This window comes from Saccostrea cucullata, unplaced genomic scaffold (assembly GCF_032062105.1).
Source record: "Saccostrea cucullata isolate Sc308-1 unplaced genomic scaffold, CSIRO_AGI_Scuc_v1 ctg1255, whole genome shotgun sequence".
In the NCBI taxonomy this organism is placed as follows: domain Eukaryota; kingdom Metazoa; phylum Mollusca; class Bivalvia; order Ostreida; family Ostreidae; genus Saccostrea; species Saccostrea cuccullata.
Window position 1 is genome coordinate 21,233 of NW_026922781.1, and position 19,384 is coordinate 40,616.

Consider the following 19,384-nt stretch of genomic DNA (forward strand, 5'->3'; position numbering starts at 1 on the left):
AAAAAAGTTTGATATATCCCAATAATTTAGATAACTTTATTTTATTTCTTAAGTTTAAAAGGCAGCGTGTTGAAAACATGTAAGAAAATATACGTTTGATATTTGTCCCTTTTTAACACCCTTGGATAGAAGCAGGATTCACAATATGTGTAAAAAAAAAGCCTGGCGCAGGTCATTAATGAGGAAAAATTTGAGGTCTCTTGTGAAAATTTGTTAGATGAGTTTCCCCTCTAAATGATTATTGCTTCTGAAAAATGTATGATGGCTTTGATTTTCAACAGATGTCGATGATGGGTGGAAAAAAAACCCACTGATTTGTCTGTAAGTTGAAGTTATTGTGAAATATTTTGTATCAGAGTAATAGTATAAATTTTCCCAAGAACATTTCGGGTTCTCAAGGATGCAACGAGTTTATTAACTTGACAAAAAGTTGATAATTATTGTGTTATAGGTCTGCACCGAAGCGATTTATGTGAATCTCTTCAAAAAGGTAAAAATGACCGTCACGTGATCAACGAGGTCATGTAATGTCGTAACAAATATGTTTATATATAGCCTAGCAAATTTTCTGTATGAATTGGCCGTATTAAGGTACAAAACTTAAAAATAAAACTTAAAATCAACCTGCCAATGCAGTGTTAGGTTTTAAACGCATATATTTACATTTGCAAATGTTTTCCTTTATATAACACTACTGAAAGCAAGCGTTTCTATAACTGTATAAATACAGGTACGGGGTCAAGACTTCATAGTTTTGCGTATGGATAAGCGTTTGACGTAATTTCTCAGTGACGTCATAAAGGCTCGACGCGCGTTTAGTGGATTACATACATGCCGTTGGGTTTGAAAAATAATGCATTTCACACGTTAAAAGTCACAATCAGGCAAATTTAAAGTATGAATAAGTCACAAATGTAAATATGAGTAATAAGGTCTCATTTTTTGAGTTTTATTGGGATGTAAAACGGGTTGGCACATGATCAAATCTTCCATAAAGCCCTTCGGGCTTTATGGGATTTGATCACATGGGCACATGATCAAATCTTCCATAAAGCCCTTTATGCTTTATAATATTTGATCACATGACCAACCCGTTTTACATCCCAATAAAACTCAAAAAATGATACCTTATTTCTTAATTAAAGCTATGGGAAGCCTTAACAGTACTGCGTAGGATAATAATAAGATAGCTTTGAAAAACATCTTAAGATAATTTTACAATGATGCCAAGATTTTTTTCTTAAGATATGACTTGGGAAATTTTTTATTAACAATCTTAGAAAATTTTGTAAGCATGCCTACAGAATTGCACAATTATTGGAAATAAATTACATTTTTCCAAGAATGCTAGGTATAGTAGGTGTAATAATGGCTAAAAAGTAATTGAATTTGAATTTGAATCAATCAAATGGAATTCTTAATTGTAAATATGTTTGAATGTTCCCAGTTTGGGAGTCTCGAAAGCATAAAATAAACGTCTAGGCATTCCTGATAGTAACATTACCATTAATTTTAAGTTGTATACCGTGTTTAGAACGTGTTTTACATTATATATTTATAACATTTGATATTGAAGTTTAGTTTCATTTCCTGATGCATTACCCATAATGCATGAAAATAATCTAAAACGTATGCACATTGTCCATTAAATGCTGTAATGAAAATTATTAATTTTCCCTTGCATTCCTTCCTGTTTGCCACTATTTTGCCTATAGCCATGACAATGAACAATCGTTGCATTTTATTATACAACAAATATATATTTAATAGCTTTGATGTATACATGTATATCATTATGAGCATCAGCTATCGTAACTTTTAGCTATTTTCAAAGAGAAAATTTAAAACAATATTTAACATCACTCAGGAACATGGAATTTAAATCATATAAGACACTGGCCCGTTTTATGATTGTTCTGTCCATAGAACTCATGCAATGTAAAGCAAACGTGAAATCAGTGAAGTTACGGCCAGTGTCTTATTTCAGTGGTGTGTTACCTACTAGTGGAGAGTGCTTCGTTTCTGAGTTAGAGGACACCAGGCTCATAGAGTGTTCCTTGAGATGTTCGATGACGGTCTGTGCTGGGGTGTTCTATAACAATAATCTGAAGTCCTGTAAACTAGTGAACGAAACTGCAATGAAAACTTACTATATTCTGCACAAGCCGGCTGGAATTTTCTCTCCGGTAAATTGTTTTTCACAACTTTTTACAGTTAAACTTCATTATCTTGAATAAAAGTGTCATTATGCAACCACTTTTGAAACAAGAACAAGTCTTGAAATAATTGTTTCAATAGTGGTTAAGATCTGCATTTTAAATCCAAACTCAAGTAGTGACATTTATTGCAATAACCTAATCTATTAGAATAATTATATCAAAAGAGGTTCGAACACATTTCAAGACCTAAACCAAGTTGCAACCGCTATTGAAATAATGTTCACTATTGATATAAAGATTTTAATGGTGAATGAAATAAAGATTTCAATAGTGATTTAAATGTTTTTTTTAATAGTTAATGGCTTTAATTTTCATGCCAAAGCCATTTTGCAAGCTTTATTGAAAACTCAACATTGAAAAAATATTTGTTTAAGAAATAAGATATCATTTTAAGAGTTTACCTTCCTACTTTATTGGATTTGATCATGTGACCAACCCGTTTTACATCTCAATAAAACTAAAAAAAAAAATACCTCATTACTTATAATTACATTTGTGACTGATTTATTACAGAAAGTAAGATATTAAAGTTTTAAATCCATAAATGTTATTTTTTTTCAAAATTCAACGGTATAAATTAAGTGTGCTGTATCACTAATGACGTCACTCTAAAACCAGGTAAATCGTTTATGACTAAATAATCAATTGATGGTCACATGACGAACGTGTTTTACCCAATTGTAAATGTGCGTTGTTCAAATACAGGTATTTAAGGGAAAACATTTGCAAATGTAAAGATATAATTATAAACTATTAATTACGTTTTGCAACAAAATTTATAACATTTATTGAGTTAAGAATATGACGTGTAAATTTATGGTCTCCTTTTCATTCAAGAAATTACCATTATCACTCGGATATCTTTGATTTAATTGACGTACCCTAAATTAAAAAAAAAAAGTAAGTTATTTTACCAGCACCCCTCCCCCTCCCAAATCGAATTTTACTGTCTCGGAGAAAATCAACAGGCAAACAATCAGTCGTATTAATAGAAGTTGTAAGTAATTTTGGTATATAGTATTCACCATTGCCATTGATTTAAAGGAAATGATCATAAATAAACATAATTGTAGAAATAATACATTAAATATAATACATTAAATAGACGAAGACTGATATATATGTGCATAAACTTTCTGGTTAAAATATGGCTATTTTTAATAAAAAGAGTACAGAAAAGAACTAATATGTGCATCTATTACTGGACTTGCTTACATTACGAATATGGATAGTTCATGCAACGTCTTTTCCTCAGTCAAAAACAAACAAAACTTAGAGGGAAGTCTGTATAAGCATTAAGGGTATAACAATACATGTAATGGGTGTTATTGAAATAATGGCCACACATATAAAACCACTGTTAAAATAATGTTCGATATTGAAATAATTATTTCATTAATAATCGTTAATATAATAGTGGTTGTACGAGGGTTGTCCGGTAAAATCGTGGATAAGTTGTCTAGAGTGAAAAATAATCACCAATAGTTTCCAAAATTTTCACTTCTCTTTATAATATATTTCTTCAATATATATACATGTATAGCAAGTTTCAATTAGATATATGCATGAATAAAAACATTATGATATTTCATGTTATGTATTGCATAATCGTATACCTTACGACGCACGAATGATAAAGACAAAGTTTCAAATACAGTGCCAGGTTTCCTCTTTACTGAAAAGAAAGTTGGATAAGTCCCACTTAAATTTAGGAATTTCAGTGGTGCACATACTTAAGTTTCCATATGTTCCTCAATAAGCAGTTGAGGAACCAATTTGACACACACATATTCAATCATCTTATTAATGAGTTAAGGTTATTTTTGTTTACTACCATTCAACTCCAATGGGCAGTCCTATATCGACAGTCGACAGTGACAACGTATTTCGCAATAACCAGAGCAGTTTGTCCGTATGTTTTTCCCCCGAAGAATTGATGAAAAAAAATCGCCAAGTAAATTCACATCTCATATGTATACTAGAGATTTGGTGATATTTTCAGATTTTTTTTCTTTTGAATTTAGTTTTTAGGGCGTCTTTACTAAATTATCTAAATCAAACTGAACTGCTCTCCAGTGCGTCATAACGTCATTAAAAGTCGCCATTTTTCGTATTTTTTGTCTAGGACCTTCCGATTTTGAATATTCGGGAAACTGCCAAAAATTATGCAATTGCTTTTAAATATTATTTAGACGACGAATTAGATAGTTGTTTTGAAACATAACTTTTTTTCTCTATTTTATGAATAATTTATACACTGTTCGTATATTCTCCAGCTGCAGACAAGTGATATTCTTATGTATTTGTATGCAGATTTATTGAAAAAGGAATAGAAGAGGACTAATAAATCAGTTTTTGCAAGGGCATACCCACAATGTGTCCTGACAGGTTGTTGTTTTTTTTTTTTTACAAATTGACTCTAGAATCATCAAGATATTTGAAAAGTGCTGCAAGCCTCATGAACTCTTGCAGATAAATTAATTATACCTATATTTAATGCAACAAACAAGCACAATATTCACCCTGCCGTCTACCCAATGAAATTTTCGCAATCAAATAGTAGAATCTATATAGCTTCGTAGCACTTTTCACAAAATACATACGTATAGTGTTGAAAAGAATAATAAATTAAACGAAGATTTTTAACTTGGTTCTGCCCTTGCAATATTAGAATTTATAGATGACCTCAAAACTGCAAGTATATTTCTAAAATCATGTAACTCCGACATCAACTGACAAGTAAAAATAAAAAAATCTAAATGTTGTCAACATGTAGATTTGAACAACATTACATTTTTTTCCGATATCAGTAAAGTCATACAAAGAATTGCCCATCCTTGTAAGGTATGCATTTTTTTATCTAAAAAAAAAATCGGCAATATTTTCATTTGTCACTTTAACTGTACATTTAAAGGGAAAGGCTGAACGTCTGTGGCAGATCCGTACTTAAAGGGGGTACATGTACTTTTACTTTTGTCAGAATGTTTGTATTTTTAATTTTTTTATAAGAAATAACAGTTCAAGCCCCCCCCCCCCCCCCCCCCCCCCCCCCCCCCCCGCACACGTAAACACATAAGTGACTATATTTTAAACTGTTATTTTTTTTCTTTTGCATTCCTATCTTTGCATGTTATATTTTCATTAACACTTCTCAGTTGTTTTCTGGATGCTCCTCATACGTCCAAGTTTTATTTGGAGTCTCATTTATCGTTCATTAAAAGTATTACATGTTAGCATTTTCATTATATTTTTAACAGTGAAATACTGTAATTTATTCATTGAATAAAAGTGATATCCTGTCATGAAAGGATATCAAAATGATATCCAGTCACAGTGTTAAAGAATATCAGAAGTGAGGGAAAACTCTCGATTGTCCTTCCCTTCACCAAAAGTGTTGTAAAAAATACTCCTTTACCTCTTGTAAGATAGAAAACGAGTTATTAAACCATTCTTTCTTTAAAAAAATCCGAAAGTTCCCCAAATATGTTGCTAAAATTTAAGTTTATAATGTTTTTCACCTAGCTATGACGTCTCAACCGCTCAACTATGACGTCATGTAGCCTAAGACTGCATAACAAAAACACGTAGGCAGAGAGAAAATCATAGAAAATGTCACTGCATGAAAAGTCGGGTTTAATTTTACCTTAAACGCAATTTAAATGCTGCGATTATTTAATGTTTAAATGCATAATATAACATATTGTGGGATCGTAAATGTTAGAAAATAATTAGCATTTAATACGAGTTTAATGAAAAATTAAAAGAACAAATTTAATAAAGTTTGGAAAATTGTAAACTTACTAATACGCTCGGATTTCAGTCTGCCTTAAACAAATATAATACCTCTAGTATACAAAACGTATAATTATTATTAAACATGGCCATAAAATTAAGTTTTATGGTCATATTAAATTTGTTCGTTTTATAAAATTTAACGTAGATGTTTACCTCATTATTTTTTGTTAAATTCACACTTTACTTTATAATACTTCCAAAAATTAAGTTATATACGGAAAAATGTAAACTTACTAATACGTTCAAATTTTAATCTTTCATAAACTAATATTAAATCTCTTGTATATGTGATGAAAATGTACGGATTAAACCTTCCCATATCATTAAGATTTAAGTTTGTATTTGATGAAATTTAATATTATCATATTATTGCATCATATTTTTATTTTATATTTATTCCATCAATAATTTGTATGGTTTACAATTGTGGGTTTTTTGGCAAGTATTTTACAATCATACACAAATCCATTTCTCATTCAATTTTATTAGATGTTAACTCAATAGTGTACAAAAAATGAGTTCTAACAAAGTACAAGATATTTCAAATTTATGCCTAAAAGTCAGAATTTAAAAATTTACAATCATGATTGTAGTTCTATTATAATAGAATAAATTTTTACATACTAGTAGTAAGTAATATATTGAAGTAATTAAAAATAATTTAATATAAGAATAGAATTGTATGTAAAATTCAAATCCGCAATAAATCAGAACACAACAGGTAAAAAATGTAGTCATTCTGGACTCCAAAAGACTGCAAAATATGACTGAAACTGCCCCTATTAAAACTGCTGCATGAGTTGTAAATGGCTTTTCAATTTCCCACAATAAATTATATCATATTTTGCATAAAAAGAATAAAAGTTGCCAATAAAAGTTGTGAATTCTTTTTACATGTACATTTAATAAGACACACGAAGCCACTGACAGAGAAGCCTCACTCGCCCACAAGCAACAGCAAAAGGATCGGTCAGAGACACCACCTTTCTCTTACTTGGGTATCAAGATCTGCAAGTTACTGCCAGCTAACCTCTTTCAGACCACCCTTATATTGTTTCCCAAGTATTTCCACAATAGATGTCCATGCACTAATTATTCAAGTTCAACTTGTAAAATACTTAATGTTGACTGTGAAAAATACAACACCCAAAAAAATCTTTTATATCATTTGGTTATGTCAATTCAAATTAAGGAAAAAGTATCACAATTACACAAAACAATAGCAGCTTAAATTTGTTTACAATACATGTAGCTCATTTCTGCTCCAACTGCTAGGTTTATTGCTTGATGATTGTAATTTAACTTATCCTCATTAAATCAACTTTACATTTGAATGCAAGACATTTCAATAGTGATATTTTTAACTTTGCCTTAAAATATCAAGAATGAGCTCTGAAACATGCACATATAAAAGTCCTGTATAAACATATGTACAAGTATATTTAACAATTTTTTTAAAGCCTTAATTACAATTCCATAACTCATAATTCATAAACTCTCTTACTTCAAATGGAAGGAAACAAATATTTTACTCTATGACTTGCAATTCTCATTACTCTTGCAATATCAATTGTAATATTTATTAAAATCACAATTCACCCCTTTTTTACTCAGAAATGTCTCTACCTCATTTGCCTATTCTATTTTTTACATCTATGACTCACTAAGCCACTGACAGAGAAGCCTCACTCGCCCACAAGCAACAGCAAAAGGATCGGTCAGAGACACCACCTATCTCTTACTTGGGTATCAAGATCTGCAACTTACTGCCAGCAAACCTCTTTCAGACTACCCTTGATTGTCTTATTTTTTCCCACAATAATATCCATGCACTCATCATTTAAGTTAGACTTGTATATATATGTAATATATAAATCAAGATTAAAATGTATGTGATTGCAGATTACACAACAAACCAATAAATGTTTAAACAATAAAAAACTTAACAGTTTTAATCTGTAATCAAGCATCAGAAAAAACTTTCACTTTCAAAGATACAACACTAGGTATATTTTTCTTATCTAACATTGAATGTGTCAATTAAAGATAAGTAAAAAAAGCATCACATTTGTGCAAAACAGTAGCAACTCAGATATTTCATCTCTAATAACCCATCTCTGTTCAATTACTACATCCAAAGGTTTGACTCTTTTAGATTCTTTATTTGTCCTAGTTCTTCTTATGCTCTGCCTTTTAGAGTGCTTTGATTTGAGAGTGGCACTTTTGGTGTCCTGTTCTTTGAAGACTTTATTTCTCACATTTATCAGAATGCAACTTCAATTTTCTAATTTCATAGATAGTATTATCTTTAGAATCATTTTTTGTACTATGAAGACGTAATCAATATTTAAAACTGCTTCTTCTTGCTTTTTCTTCTCTTCATGCCAAGAAGTTTTCAGCTCTGGAGAAGCACATCTAGCTCCTAATTTCTACAACAAACATAAAAATAAATACCCATTTGCCTATATATACATATTATATGTGTGCTTCCTGATTTATGCAATTGCATATATTAAATAGTTCACAAAATCTGAGTTGATTGTAAAATTATCAATTGACCTAGAGGAAACACAGCTCAATTTTGCTTAATTAAAAAATTTACAGAAGAGCACAAAAGATATGCCATTTTTTCAAGTCTGGGTAATAAAGACAGATAATCATCTATAATTTCAGGCCAGTGAGCTACAGATTTTGAAGCTAATGTTGTTATGATATACATGTAAATTGGGGACTAATGATTTTTTCGCCATCTTTTTTTTTAAGCATTTTACCACCATGATTACCTGCTTGACCTTGAACATGTTGAGGTGCCCTTTTCTCTGTTCCTCCACAATAATTCTTTCATTTAGCAGCAAGATACTGAGGATATGGTAAAAAGCTGTCACAAACAAAATATGAAAAATTAATAACAGGTATGGCTCTCCATAGAAAGAATATACAAAAAAGGAGAAAAAATATACAAACAGGGTATACTTATGACTAACATGACTAAAGCAAGAAGATAACATTTTACACAATGAAAAAAATTCTCTGTGTCATCTAGTTAAGTAAATTGCATAAAAAAACATATAATTATATGTATAGATCAAATCTATAGATGACAAAATATGATATGAAACATACATAATGGTACCGTAGTCCGAGCACATGGAATTTGAAGATTTACAAAGTTTACGAAAATGCAAAGAATAGCATTCACAGCATTTAACATATTAAGACACACGTAAATATAGTTTCACAGCAGCAAGCTACAGATTTTGTGGAAGTACATGTAAATTGGGGACTGGTGACTTTTTGCCATCTTTTTTTTTTTAGCAATTTACCAATGTATTTACCTGCTTGACCTTGAATATGCTGAGATGCGCAGCCCTTTTCTTCATGTTCCTCCACGATATTTTATTTAATGTAGCAGAAAGATACTATGGATAAAAAGAATTATGAAAAATTAAAAGCAGGTATGGCATCTTGTAGAAAAAATATACAAACAGCGGTATTTATGATTAGAGCAAGTAGATAACATTCATACAATAATAAAATCCTTAAACTTTGTGATCTAGTACATATTATGATATGTATTAGTCTAAGATTAAATTTAGAGAAGACAAAACATGATATGAAATGGATGTACATACTCGGAACACATGGATTTTAAGAGTAAACAAAAATGCTAAAGTTAGCATCTACAGCATTTAACATGTAAGTTATTGGGATGATGAGCAAGTGATTTAACATAAAGTAAAATATATTAACAACTTACACTGTAGATAGCAGATTTTAAAAGTGGACAACAAATGCAAAGTTCCAGTAAATGGTGGCAATCTCATACACAATAAGTTGTACAACAAATGATTAGTTCATACCTCATACTAGGTAGCCAAATATCTGGTCAAGTCACTTTCAGAAGGAAGGCTCAGCAAGTTCAATGTTGATCATTCTCATAGCTACTTCAAACTTTTCTGGCACAATTTCTGAAAGAAAAGATGTATCTTGCAGGGTTTTTTGTTCAAACTAGGAATAATTATCATGAATGTAAAAATTTGAAAAGTTTATAGATGAGGGATAACGGACACAGATCAGAAAACTCGCTCGGGTCTTAAAATGGCTCAGGTGAGCTAAAAAAATCAATTCATGTGATTTTATTGATCTTATCAGAAAATTTAAGAAATCTTACCTTTGTGTTAATCTTCATGCTGCTTTTGTCATTTCTTGTGAGCATTAGGATTCCTGTAAATAATGCATGCATAATTGTGCATCATAGAATATGATAGCTATTTTTAATAATTCATGCTTAAGTATTTAACGTAAAAAAATTATGCATAGCTCAGAATCCATTGCTATTGTATTTTTAGGATAAGGAAAATAAGAATATAAACCTCATCTCGTTTACTTGGTATATATAGCATTTCAAGTTGTTGCAATATTTTTCATAGTCTTCGCTATGCTAAAATATACAACTTAATAAAAACATTGTTAGTTTATTTGTATTAATTGAAAATTTGAGCTGCATGGTTCTCACCATTTTCACAAGCTGTCTACATAGCCGGCGCTGTGGGGAATCGTCTCAGGCACAGTCCACACTGCAACTATTTAAATAATCAAAATGAGTGCTGAATATATTCTTGATTATGCATTGAGAAATAAATAAATATTTTATTACATTGTACAACACACTCTGTAAATGCTGAACAGAGGAACACTTTAGTGACAAAAATTCTGAAACCAATCCCAAACGAGAAAATTCTGGTTAAAATCCATCTTTAAGAGAGATGATTAAAAGTGTCAAATAATTATTACAAAATTTAAATAGCGCTTGCCCAAACGTTTTTACTGCCAGGTATTTTATGTGTAGAGCCCAGACTAAGGAACAGTAACATTATCAGTAGCAGAGGCAATTATTCATTCAAGGACACGTGATAAAATTTTGTACATTGTTCCTACCGGTAAACAGGGTCGTACATGTAAATGTCTTCATCTTCTGTTAAAACATAAATTCCATCCAAAGTTAATCATGCTTCTCCTTTTCGCGTCACTCTCTTTCGTCCCTTCCTCCCGTACAACATCATGATCAAGTTCAACATGGCTGCGTGGAACCCTCCAAAAAATTGATTTTTCGGCGCGGTGTGTTGTTTTTGAATTAATTGCTTTTCGAGCCCGACTTCGATCCCGATGTAATTGTACTACAGTAGTAGTCGATAGAGAAAAAACTAAGTTATATTCCACAGTTTTGAAAAATCTACATAAGGGTTAAATAAATAAAAATGAGAAATGAATAAACTAAAATAAATAGGGTGCCTAAATATTTTTTTCAAAAATGTTTCAACATAAGTTTACATTAGGTATAAAGAATTATTTATGACATATTCAAAATACCAAAAATGTACTTAAACTTTAAGTATAAGCATATTTACTTTTACATGTCGATATTCTAAAACGAAACGTATAATTTTCTCAATTAAACTATATTATTCTCGACGTATTTTGCATTAAATATGATTATACTTATTTGAAAACTGTACTTAATTATATCACAATATATCTCATGTAAAATTATACATAAATTAAATTCAATACAAGAAATTTACTGGAGTAAACGAATTTATTAAATTATATTAAACGCGAATTTTCATGCAGTGTGTAATAAACAGAAAATTCAATGTTTTATAATTGAATATGGCATTTATTTCACGAGTGGGACAGAATTTTTTAATATTTTCACGAGTGCGACGCACTTGTGAAAATATCAAAAAATCCTGTCCCACTCGTGAAATAAATGCCATATTCAACTACAAAACATTGAATATCCTTTATTTATTTCACAACGTTCGCATGAAAAATGATTTAAAATGAAATTAGAATGCTCTCGTTCTATTCATTGTGTATAATCTCTATTTAATCGCACATTTTGGTTCTTTTATAAAAACCAACATGGTCTTAAAGTGGTGTTCGTAGTTTTGGGTTTGAGATACTTTAAGTCGTTTTAATTCCACGGAGTTAAAATTTCACGATATCTGAAAAAGTACCAATTGCCATACTTTCAATTTCGCGCTGCAAGAAATTAATTCCGATTTTCGCATAAACATTTAAAAGTTTTTGAAAACTAATAATATCATTTACGATGGGTTTAATTTTGCGGAAAAATTCTAAATCGGGAACATAGCGAAATTAAACCCATCGTGATTATTTCCAAATCTACAGTATTTCCTAGAGGTAATTAAGAAATCACAAAGAAAAAAAGACTGAGGAAAAGTACCAGATAATATAAAGTGGCAATATGTTACACTGTATATTTAGATTTAGATAGGCAATTCTTTTAAGAATAATTTTGTTGTACTTTTTGCCAATAAATGCATGTATAAGAGGAATAAGATAATTATATTTTGATTAAGATATGACTTCCTGCGGTGAGGGATGGATTCAATACGGGTACCACTGTTACTACCTGAACATGTCAAGCGCAGCCTGGGACGATGCTATGGTGAGTCATATCAAAATCAAATGTTAATATATACATTTGTGGTATCTTTCCACTATACAAACATACAGAGAGAAAATATCTTTAATTCTGTATGAAGTTTGCCAGAGGTCAAAGGTCAATACATGACCGAATCACACGACGCAATAATATCTACCGTTACTTATAAATATAAAAAAAATGACTTGCTTTTTATAAAAATGATCATGAACAAAATAAGCAAGTGAAATAATCTTTTTATTTACAACGTGAAAAAATATTTTATACATTTTGGCGATCGATTTAACCTGTGTACATAGTGAATATACCGATAGAAACTAGCCTTTGTTTACAAGTTGTATGTCACTTGTCAGCTGCACAGTCTTTAACTTTTTAGTTTATCGTTATTTTTGTTAGACCTTAAGTTAAATCCTCATGATATAAGCTAAAACTATTTTTTTTCATTAAAGTCTACTTTACGATAATGTGTAAATCTGTGGGGAATTTATCAAAGCATTGCAATCACGCCACGAATAGCTGAGACACACCTCGATCGGCGCTGTCGTACTTCAATGTAAGCTGTCGCAAGTGTCTCCGCACGTGTTAAAATAATAAATATGCCTTTCGTAGTAGATTAAATGCTTTTGATCAAATTAAATACTTGTTTGTAAATTAACTGGCTCGGACAAGTGTCTCAATCCATCGGATCAATCCATCCCTTTCAGGCGACCGAAATTCCTCCAACTTTTTATCATCAATTCTCGGACGTGTTTCCTATGTCTTCTCAGCATTAATGATCAATTTTCAAAAATAAAAATATTCCCAGACAAAAATCTATTCACTATTACTGATCACAAGTAGCCTTTAACAAAATATTCCCTTCGAAATAGAATTCTTAGCCTGACGAATTCAAAGCGTAACCGCCTTTTTAAGCCGTTTTACACCTTGCGTACTTTTGAAGGAAATCTACGGCGACCGGTTAGTGCAATATTTATATCCGAATATATTCAATTTAGTATTTAATTGTCCATCTCAAATGTATACATAAGTAATAAATAACAAGTTTATAAACTTCAATGGGAATTGAAGTGGGTCAGTACGTGATCAAATCTTCTGAGAAGGCCTTCAGCCTTCACAGGATTTGATCACGTGACTGACCCACTTCGATTCCCATTGAAGTTTATAACTTGTTATTTATTTCTTAATAACAACCATGTGAAATATTAGCGTATCTTCATTTGCTAAAAATGACTTCCAAAGAAAGTACATGCTGAATACTGTAAAAAAGTTCTAGGACTCAACGAAACAGCTTGCAATATTTCCAGTTTATTCTTTAATTAAAACTCCAGTTTAGATAGATTTGTACGAGTAAACTCTCAGAAAGTAAAAATCCTTGATTGAAGATAAAGAAATTCGGTTAGAAAAAATAATTATTGTGGCAAATCAATCGTAATTAAGTAGAAAACACATTGATATTTCAATAATATGTATAATTTCAATGCCCTTTTTAACACTTCAACCTTTCAACCTTTCTTAGGACAAAGACTATTTCTTTCGCCCAGTTATCAAAAAGCAAACTTATTTTGAACAATTTTTCATCCTCATGTGAATCAGTCTGCATCCATTAAAAAATTAAAACGTAAAAACAACACAAGTTTAACGCGCAAGATCATTACATACAGTTCAACTTTTGCCATATTTTTAGAAATTCGTGTTCACCGCGGAATTAAGGTTTAATTTTGTTAGTTCAGACTTAAAATGAGAAATAATGACATTTTTCGGCCGTCAGTGCTGTTTGTTCTTGTTAAATGGAGCATAGAAAATGAGTCCAGATTTCCTCTAAAATAAATTATGTTGACCACACAACGGCCTGATTTGGATGTATCGGGTTGATAGAAATGCATAAAAATTAGAGGACAGCATAAAAAATACCTGGCGGTACCAGTAAAATGACAGATTTTACGGAACATGTAAAGATGTCTACGTTAATGAAACAAAAACTGTTTTTCAATTGTGGAAAGAATTGCAAATGGGCAGGAAACCATTGATAAAGCGAGACTTCACAAAATGCATCGACATAACAGACAAAGCTATATATAAAAACGTTTCATTTCAGTTATAATTAACAAAAAAGATGTTTTCTTTATTTTTTTTCAGCAAACGTGTCACGGTCTAGGAGCGTATCTGGTAGCGATTAATTCCGCAGAAGAAAACGAATGGATTCGACTGAAAAGGGAATCAGGTATATGTTTTACTTAATACCACTGAAAGGCATCTTTTAGAATGGTAGTATAGACAAAGACAATATATGGTTGAATATGATTTGTTTTGTTTTTCAATGGAATGTTTATTCCGTCTATCGTTTGATATAATTGACTATTGTTTGATATGATTGACAATGGTAAAATTTTTGGTTGGCTATGCATTGATATGTTTGACAAGAAGACATATTTCATCAAAATTATCAAATTAACTATTATTTTTTAAATATCAATAGTTAACTTTATTTTCAAACCTTAGTACTAGTATTTGATTTTTTATGCCATCAGGCTATTTTGAGATTTTTTATACATGAGAAATAAAAACTTTCATCAATTAAAACTAATTAAGAGAATTTGTGTTAATTAACATGATTAATGCATCCTGTTTGTGTGTCACACTTTCGTTTGCGGGTGATATCTTAAGAATATTTTTGCAATGAAATTTTATACCAAAACTCCCAAGGGCCTCTCTCATCACTTCCAAAGTTTCAATCTCCGTTTGTTTAATAAGTATTTTTATTGTATTAAATGTCGCTTTGCACTGTTTTTAGTGCAGAGGCATATGGAGAGTTATAACGTGTAATATAGGTTGTTGGCGGACTTTTTATTCTTATAACATCAATCAGAACTTTTTAGCAAAGATTAAATTATACACCAAGTATTGGGTAAAACTTTGACAATGTCGAATGTGAATATTGACATGTATGTTACCTTATGTTTGCATACAATTTACCATATAATCAAGTGACTCTGTGGTGTAAAGGTCCCGGGTTTGAATTGCCGTGGTTATTTTACAACATGATAGTATTCAACATGTGAAATAAAAAACAATTATGACGTCTGCTTGTACGAATTCATAAAATCTTCATTATAATGTAATTATAACTATTCTACATAAAAATAATCTTCTATACACATAATAAGGAATAGGCAATCAAATCTTTATATTCAAATTGGCATTTTTATTTGCTTCAAAACACGTGGATACATTTAATAATTTTACAACGTCAGGGTGGTCCACCCCCACCCCAACCCTATCTGTGTTTGTTCTTCTTTTGTTCCTTAAGCGGGGACACAAATTCTAAATTGGCTTTTTAATTAGTAGAATCCGATTTGTCGACAAAATATTTGTTTACAAACACTTTTCCCCTCTGAATAAAAATGCTCCCCAATGCAAAAGAACATTATAGTCAAAGTTTTTTTTTATTATTATTTTTTTGCAATTTTAATTCTAAAACATATTAAATGCACAGAATCTGCAAGGAGCTGAAATCCTGATTCCGTTAAAAAAATTACGCCAAAAATATTGGTATACCTTTGAACCTTTGAGCAGGCGAAACGCCAAATATTACACCCGCCAAGAAAGCCCACTATACAATTATACATTAACATGTTGATCTTTGTACAGAATTCTGGCCGATAAATCAAATCTGGACTGGAGGCACGGATAGAAACGATGAAGGCTCGTTTATCTGGGAAAATAGCAAGAAGGCTCTAAACTACAGCAACTGGGGGCCCGGGGAACCAAATGATGATTCAACCAGCGAGGATTGCCTGACTCTTTATTTCTCTGGTGGAAATTGGAATGATGAGAAATGTCATTTGGAACGTCCCTTTGTGTGCGAGAAAACATTTTTTTGAATCCTCTTTCCAATTCCCAAGAAGTTCTGCGGGACATTGGAACGTTGGGAATTTATTTGCCATAAAACATTTTAATTCCTATCTCAAATTCGTCAGAAGCAAATCTGGCTTTATTTGTTATCAAAAAGAAATAAGCTTCTTTTTATTTTTTACTTTTTTTTCTTTTACGTTATATATGCAAAATTAACATATGTAATATTAACATTTATAATTTCTGAGAATAGACCACTCTAAAAAGAATATTTTACTCACAAAAGTAGACTTGCTCAAGTCTCCATGTTTTAGTGCTCTGTTTCATACTTTTTTGATAATGTCAAACTTGCATAGAGACTTGAGCAAGTCTACCATAAAAGTAGTTTAAACGACTGCCTAACAGTGGCATAATGGTGGTTTAAAGGTGGTTTGATGGTATCTTAATGGGGTTTAGACAATAAGCACGTACAAATTGGCTTAATGGTGGGTTAATGGGTATTTAGAAAATTTGTTTTGAAGCTACCACTTTGCTACCATTAAGAAACCATTAAGGATTTTGAAATAGCTTAATAGTTAATTGCTAAATTGCTAAATTCAAACATGATAATGACAAAAATGTGAAATGCAATTATTTACTAAAATACAATAATTTTTAGGAAATGTTTTGATACACTGTATATATATTTCACGTTAAGCAATACTCTATAGAATGGTTGTAAAAAGAAATTGAAGGGCCTCTATCTTGCATATGGTTAATAAAATCTTTATTTTAATTGAAACAATACACTTTTTTCATTCCAAGTATTGAACGCTTTTTTCCCCTCATTTACTCACAAAAAATGCTGTTTAAATCATAGCTCTCATGCATGAAATACAATGTAAGGTTGGTTCCAGGAATTCCAGTGATTACGATTATTTGGGGATGATGTGGGATGGGTGGGGGTAGGCGTTAAATTGGTAAATGACATACTTATGCATGTAGTTAATATGATCGTAACAGCAGTTTTTCAAAAGTTTGATTTGGGTATCCCTTTGAACACAACTTAATACACAACCCAGTCAGACTGTAACAGTAGAAAATTTGTCTTTAATTTATCTTTACGACCCATTTCTCTCTTGAAATAATAATTATAAACACTGTCTTTTTCATACACAATCAGCAATCAAATTTGGGCACCACATACCGTACCTAGACACTTTACCAAGCAATATCAACGATTGAATTTGCACCGAAGCGTAACTTACAAATGATTGAAGTAATATAATTCCAGGATATGATAAAGATCAATTTAATCCAAATTCCGTTAAATTGTGAAACTAATTTATCGATCTTTTCATTTATTTTAATCTAATAAAAAAATCGCATGTGATCAGAAATTATTTTATGTGTTATTTTAATAAATCGTGCTGACAGTGTTTAATTAATAGTTAAAAATAATTCAATTGGAAATCAGACTTGTTTGTTCATGTCCAGTTAAGTGTCTGTTACATATACGTTATATTCTTTGATTGACCGAATTCTGAAATGACGGATCTTTGCAAAGTGGTACATATAGCTAGGTATACTGTTGTGATTTTATGTCAATTTTTTAAAAGAATTTCAACACTTCCTCCCCCTTTGCACTTTCTCTCTCGTATGAAATTCCAATTTGTAAGCTGTGTTGAAGTTTAATTAAAAATAATGCATACTTTTGTTAAAGTATTTGAAATGATGTACTTTTTTATGAAATCCGGTATGGTCCCATAAAATAGACATGAATGTGCTTACCACTGTGTGTGTATCATAACCGCTACATTTTTTTAAAAAAATGTCAGTACCGCTGTACACAACTGCTACAAAAAGGTTACATTATCGCTACATTTAAAAGTATACATTAAGGACAAACGCAACATACCTTACCTACTGATATTTTTCAAGATATTCCTGAAAAAAAGATCATAGTTCCATCAGATGTTCTTAGACAACAAAAAAAAAAGCAGCATGCATCACTAGGAGTTTTTTGAGAGGTATAAGTTGATGAAAATTCTTGGATGATCCATAGAAAAATATAATGAAAAAATACTAAACATATATTTTAAATTTTTCTTTAATCAAAAATTGTTTTAGAAGAAGTGCACAAAACAATACATCGACGTAAAAATATAGCACACAGTTCCTTCAAGAATTGAAACTTTTCAACTCCATGGAAAAAAGTTCATTCCATATATCGTTAGCCAGAGGATTTTGCATCTACAAATTAATTTAAAGTTTAACGGCACGTATAACACCTGTTTTTTTTAGGGGTAGGGCTTTGAGCAGCCCCCCCCCCTTTTTTTAAATTTTTTTAAACCTAATAAACTTAATAAAACATTTCAAAAGAAGTTTAAACCAATGAATTTTATGGATAAAACACATAAAACAGAGAGCCTCAACAGAATTAAATTATACACTTTAGTTTTTGCTTTAAATTGATGCATCATATGGGTATCTAGTAAAATATATAAAGAAAAATCGTACACAGTACCGACTATACCCAACCTGAGCAGTCACACAGTCCCACAACGGTTCCTGCAGTCCAAGAGGTCTCAGAGAGCAGTCCCAGCAGTTTCACAAAGCAGTTCCAGTGGGCGTGTTTATTAATTTAATGGGCGGAACTTACTGAGAAATAAAATGGACAATAACCAATGGAATTATAATAGAAATATAAAAGACAGTTGAAATTATTCTGAGTAGTATCAACAAATTTCTACAATTTTACATGTATGAAATAGTCATTTCTAAACAGTACACACATAGAAACAATTTGAAATAATATTTATTGAAGTAAGAAGAATTGCACTCCTAATAATAACATGAATATTTAATCAAATTTATGTATTTTATTAATCTTTCATCAAAAAATAATTCTACTTCTTTCATTTATGTGATTGATATTGGTATCAATATTAATTTTTTATTCCATATATCAACTTGAATTGCTTATTTTCTACCAGAGTAACGTTATAATTAGATCTTGTTATCATAGAGCAAGGTCGATTCTCAAACTACTCTGAAGTACGAAAGC

At 30.9% G+C, this 19,384-nt stretch overlaps 1 protein-coding gene and 1 long non-coding RNA gene across 3 annotated transcripts; one reads left to right on the plus strand and one right to left on the minus strand.

Moving 5' to 3' along the window:
* The first annotated feature begins 1,843 nt into the window (after positions 1–1,843).
* LOC134262443 (perlucin-like protein) lies at positions 1,844–16,367 on the plus strand. Its single transcript, XM_062744837.1, has 4 exons — positions 1,844–2,186; positions 12,401–12,489; positions 14,623–14,707; positions 16,135–16,367. The coding sequence occupies exons 2-4, from the start codon at positions 12,403–12,405 to the stop codon at positions 16,365–16,367; spliced, it is 405 nt and encodes a 134-aa protein (XP_062600821.1). The 5' UTR covers positions 1,844–2,186; positions 12,401–12,402.
* Positions 6,573–11,409, minus strand: LOC134262445 (uncharacterized). 2 transcript variants are annotated; one of them, XR_009991012.1, is made up of 7 exons: positions 10,953–11,409; positions 10,531–10,597; positions 10,186–10,238; positions 9,875–9,982; positions 9,350–9,433; positions 8,798–8,892; positions 6,573–8,443 (listed from the first exon to the last, which is right to left on the minus strand). It is a non-coding gene; the product is annotated as an uncharacterized LOC134262445 (long non-coding RNA). The 2 variants fall into 2 exon arrangements; XR_009991011.1 differs by having other exon boundaries at positions 10,809–11,409.
* Positions 16,368–19,384: the final 3,017 nt, after the last annotated feature.

What these genes read in the sequence shown, in the direction of transcription:
- LOC134262443 (XM_062744837.1), top strand. Translation starts at nt 12,403, where the DNA reads ATGACTTCCTGCGGTGAGGGATGGATTCAATACGGGTACCACTGTTAC. An exon ending in CAGCCTGGGACGATGCTATG is followed by an intron (nt 12,490 to 14,622) that starts GTGAGTCATATC and finishes ATTTTTTTTCAG; the next exon opens with CAAACGTGTCACGGTCTAGG. An exon ending in TCGACTGAAAAGGGAATCAG is followed by an intron (nt 14,708 to 16,134) that starts GTATATGTTTTA and finishes ATCTTTGTACAG; the next exon opens with AATTCTGGCCGATAAATCAA.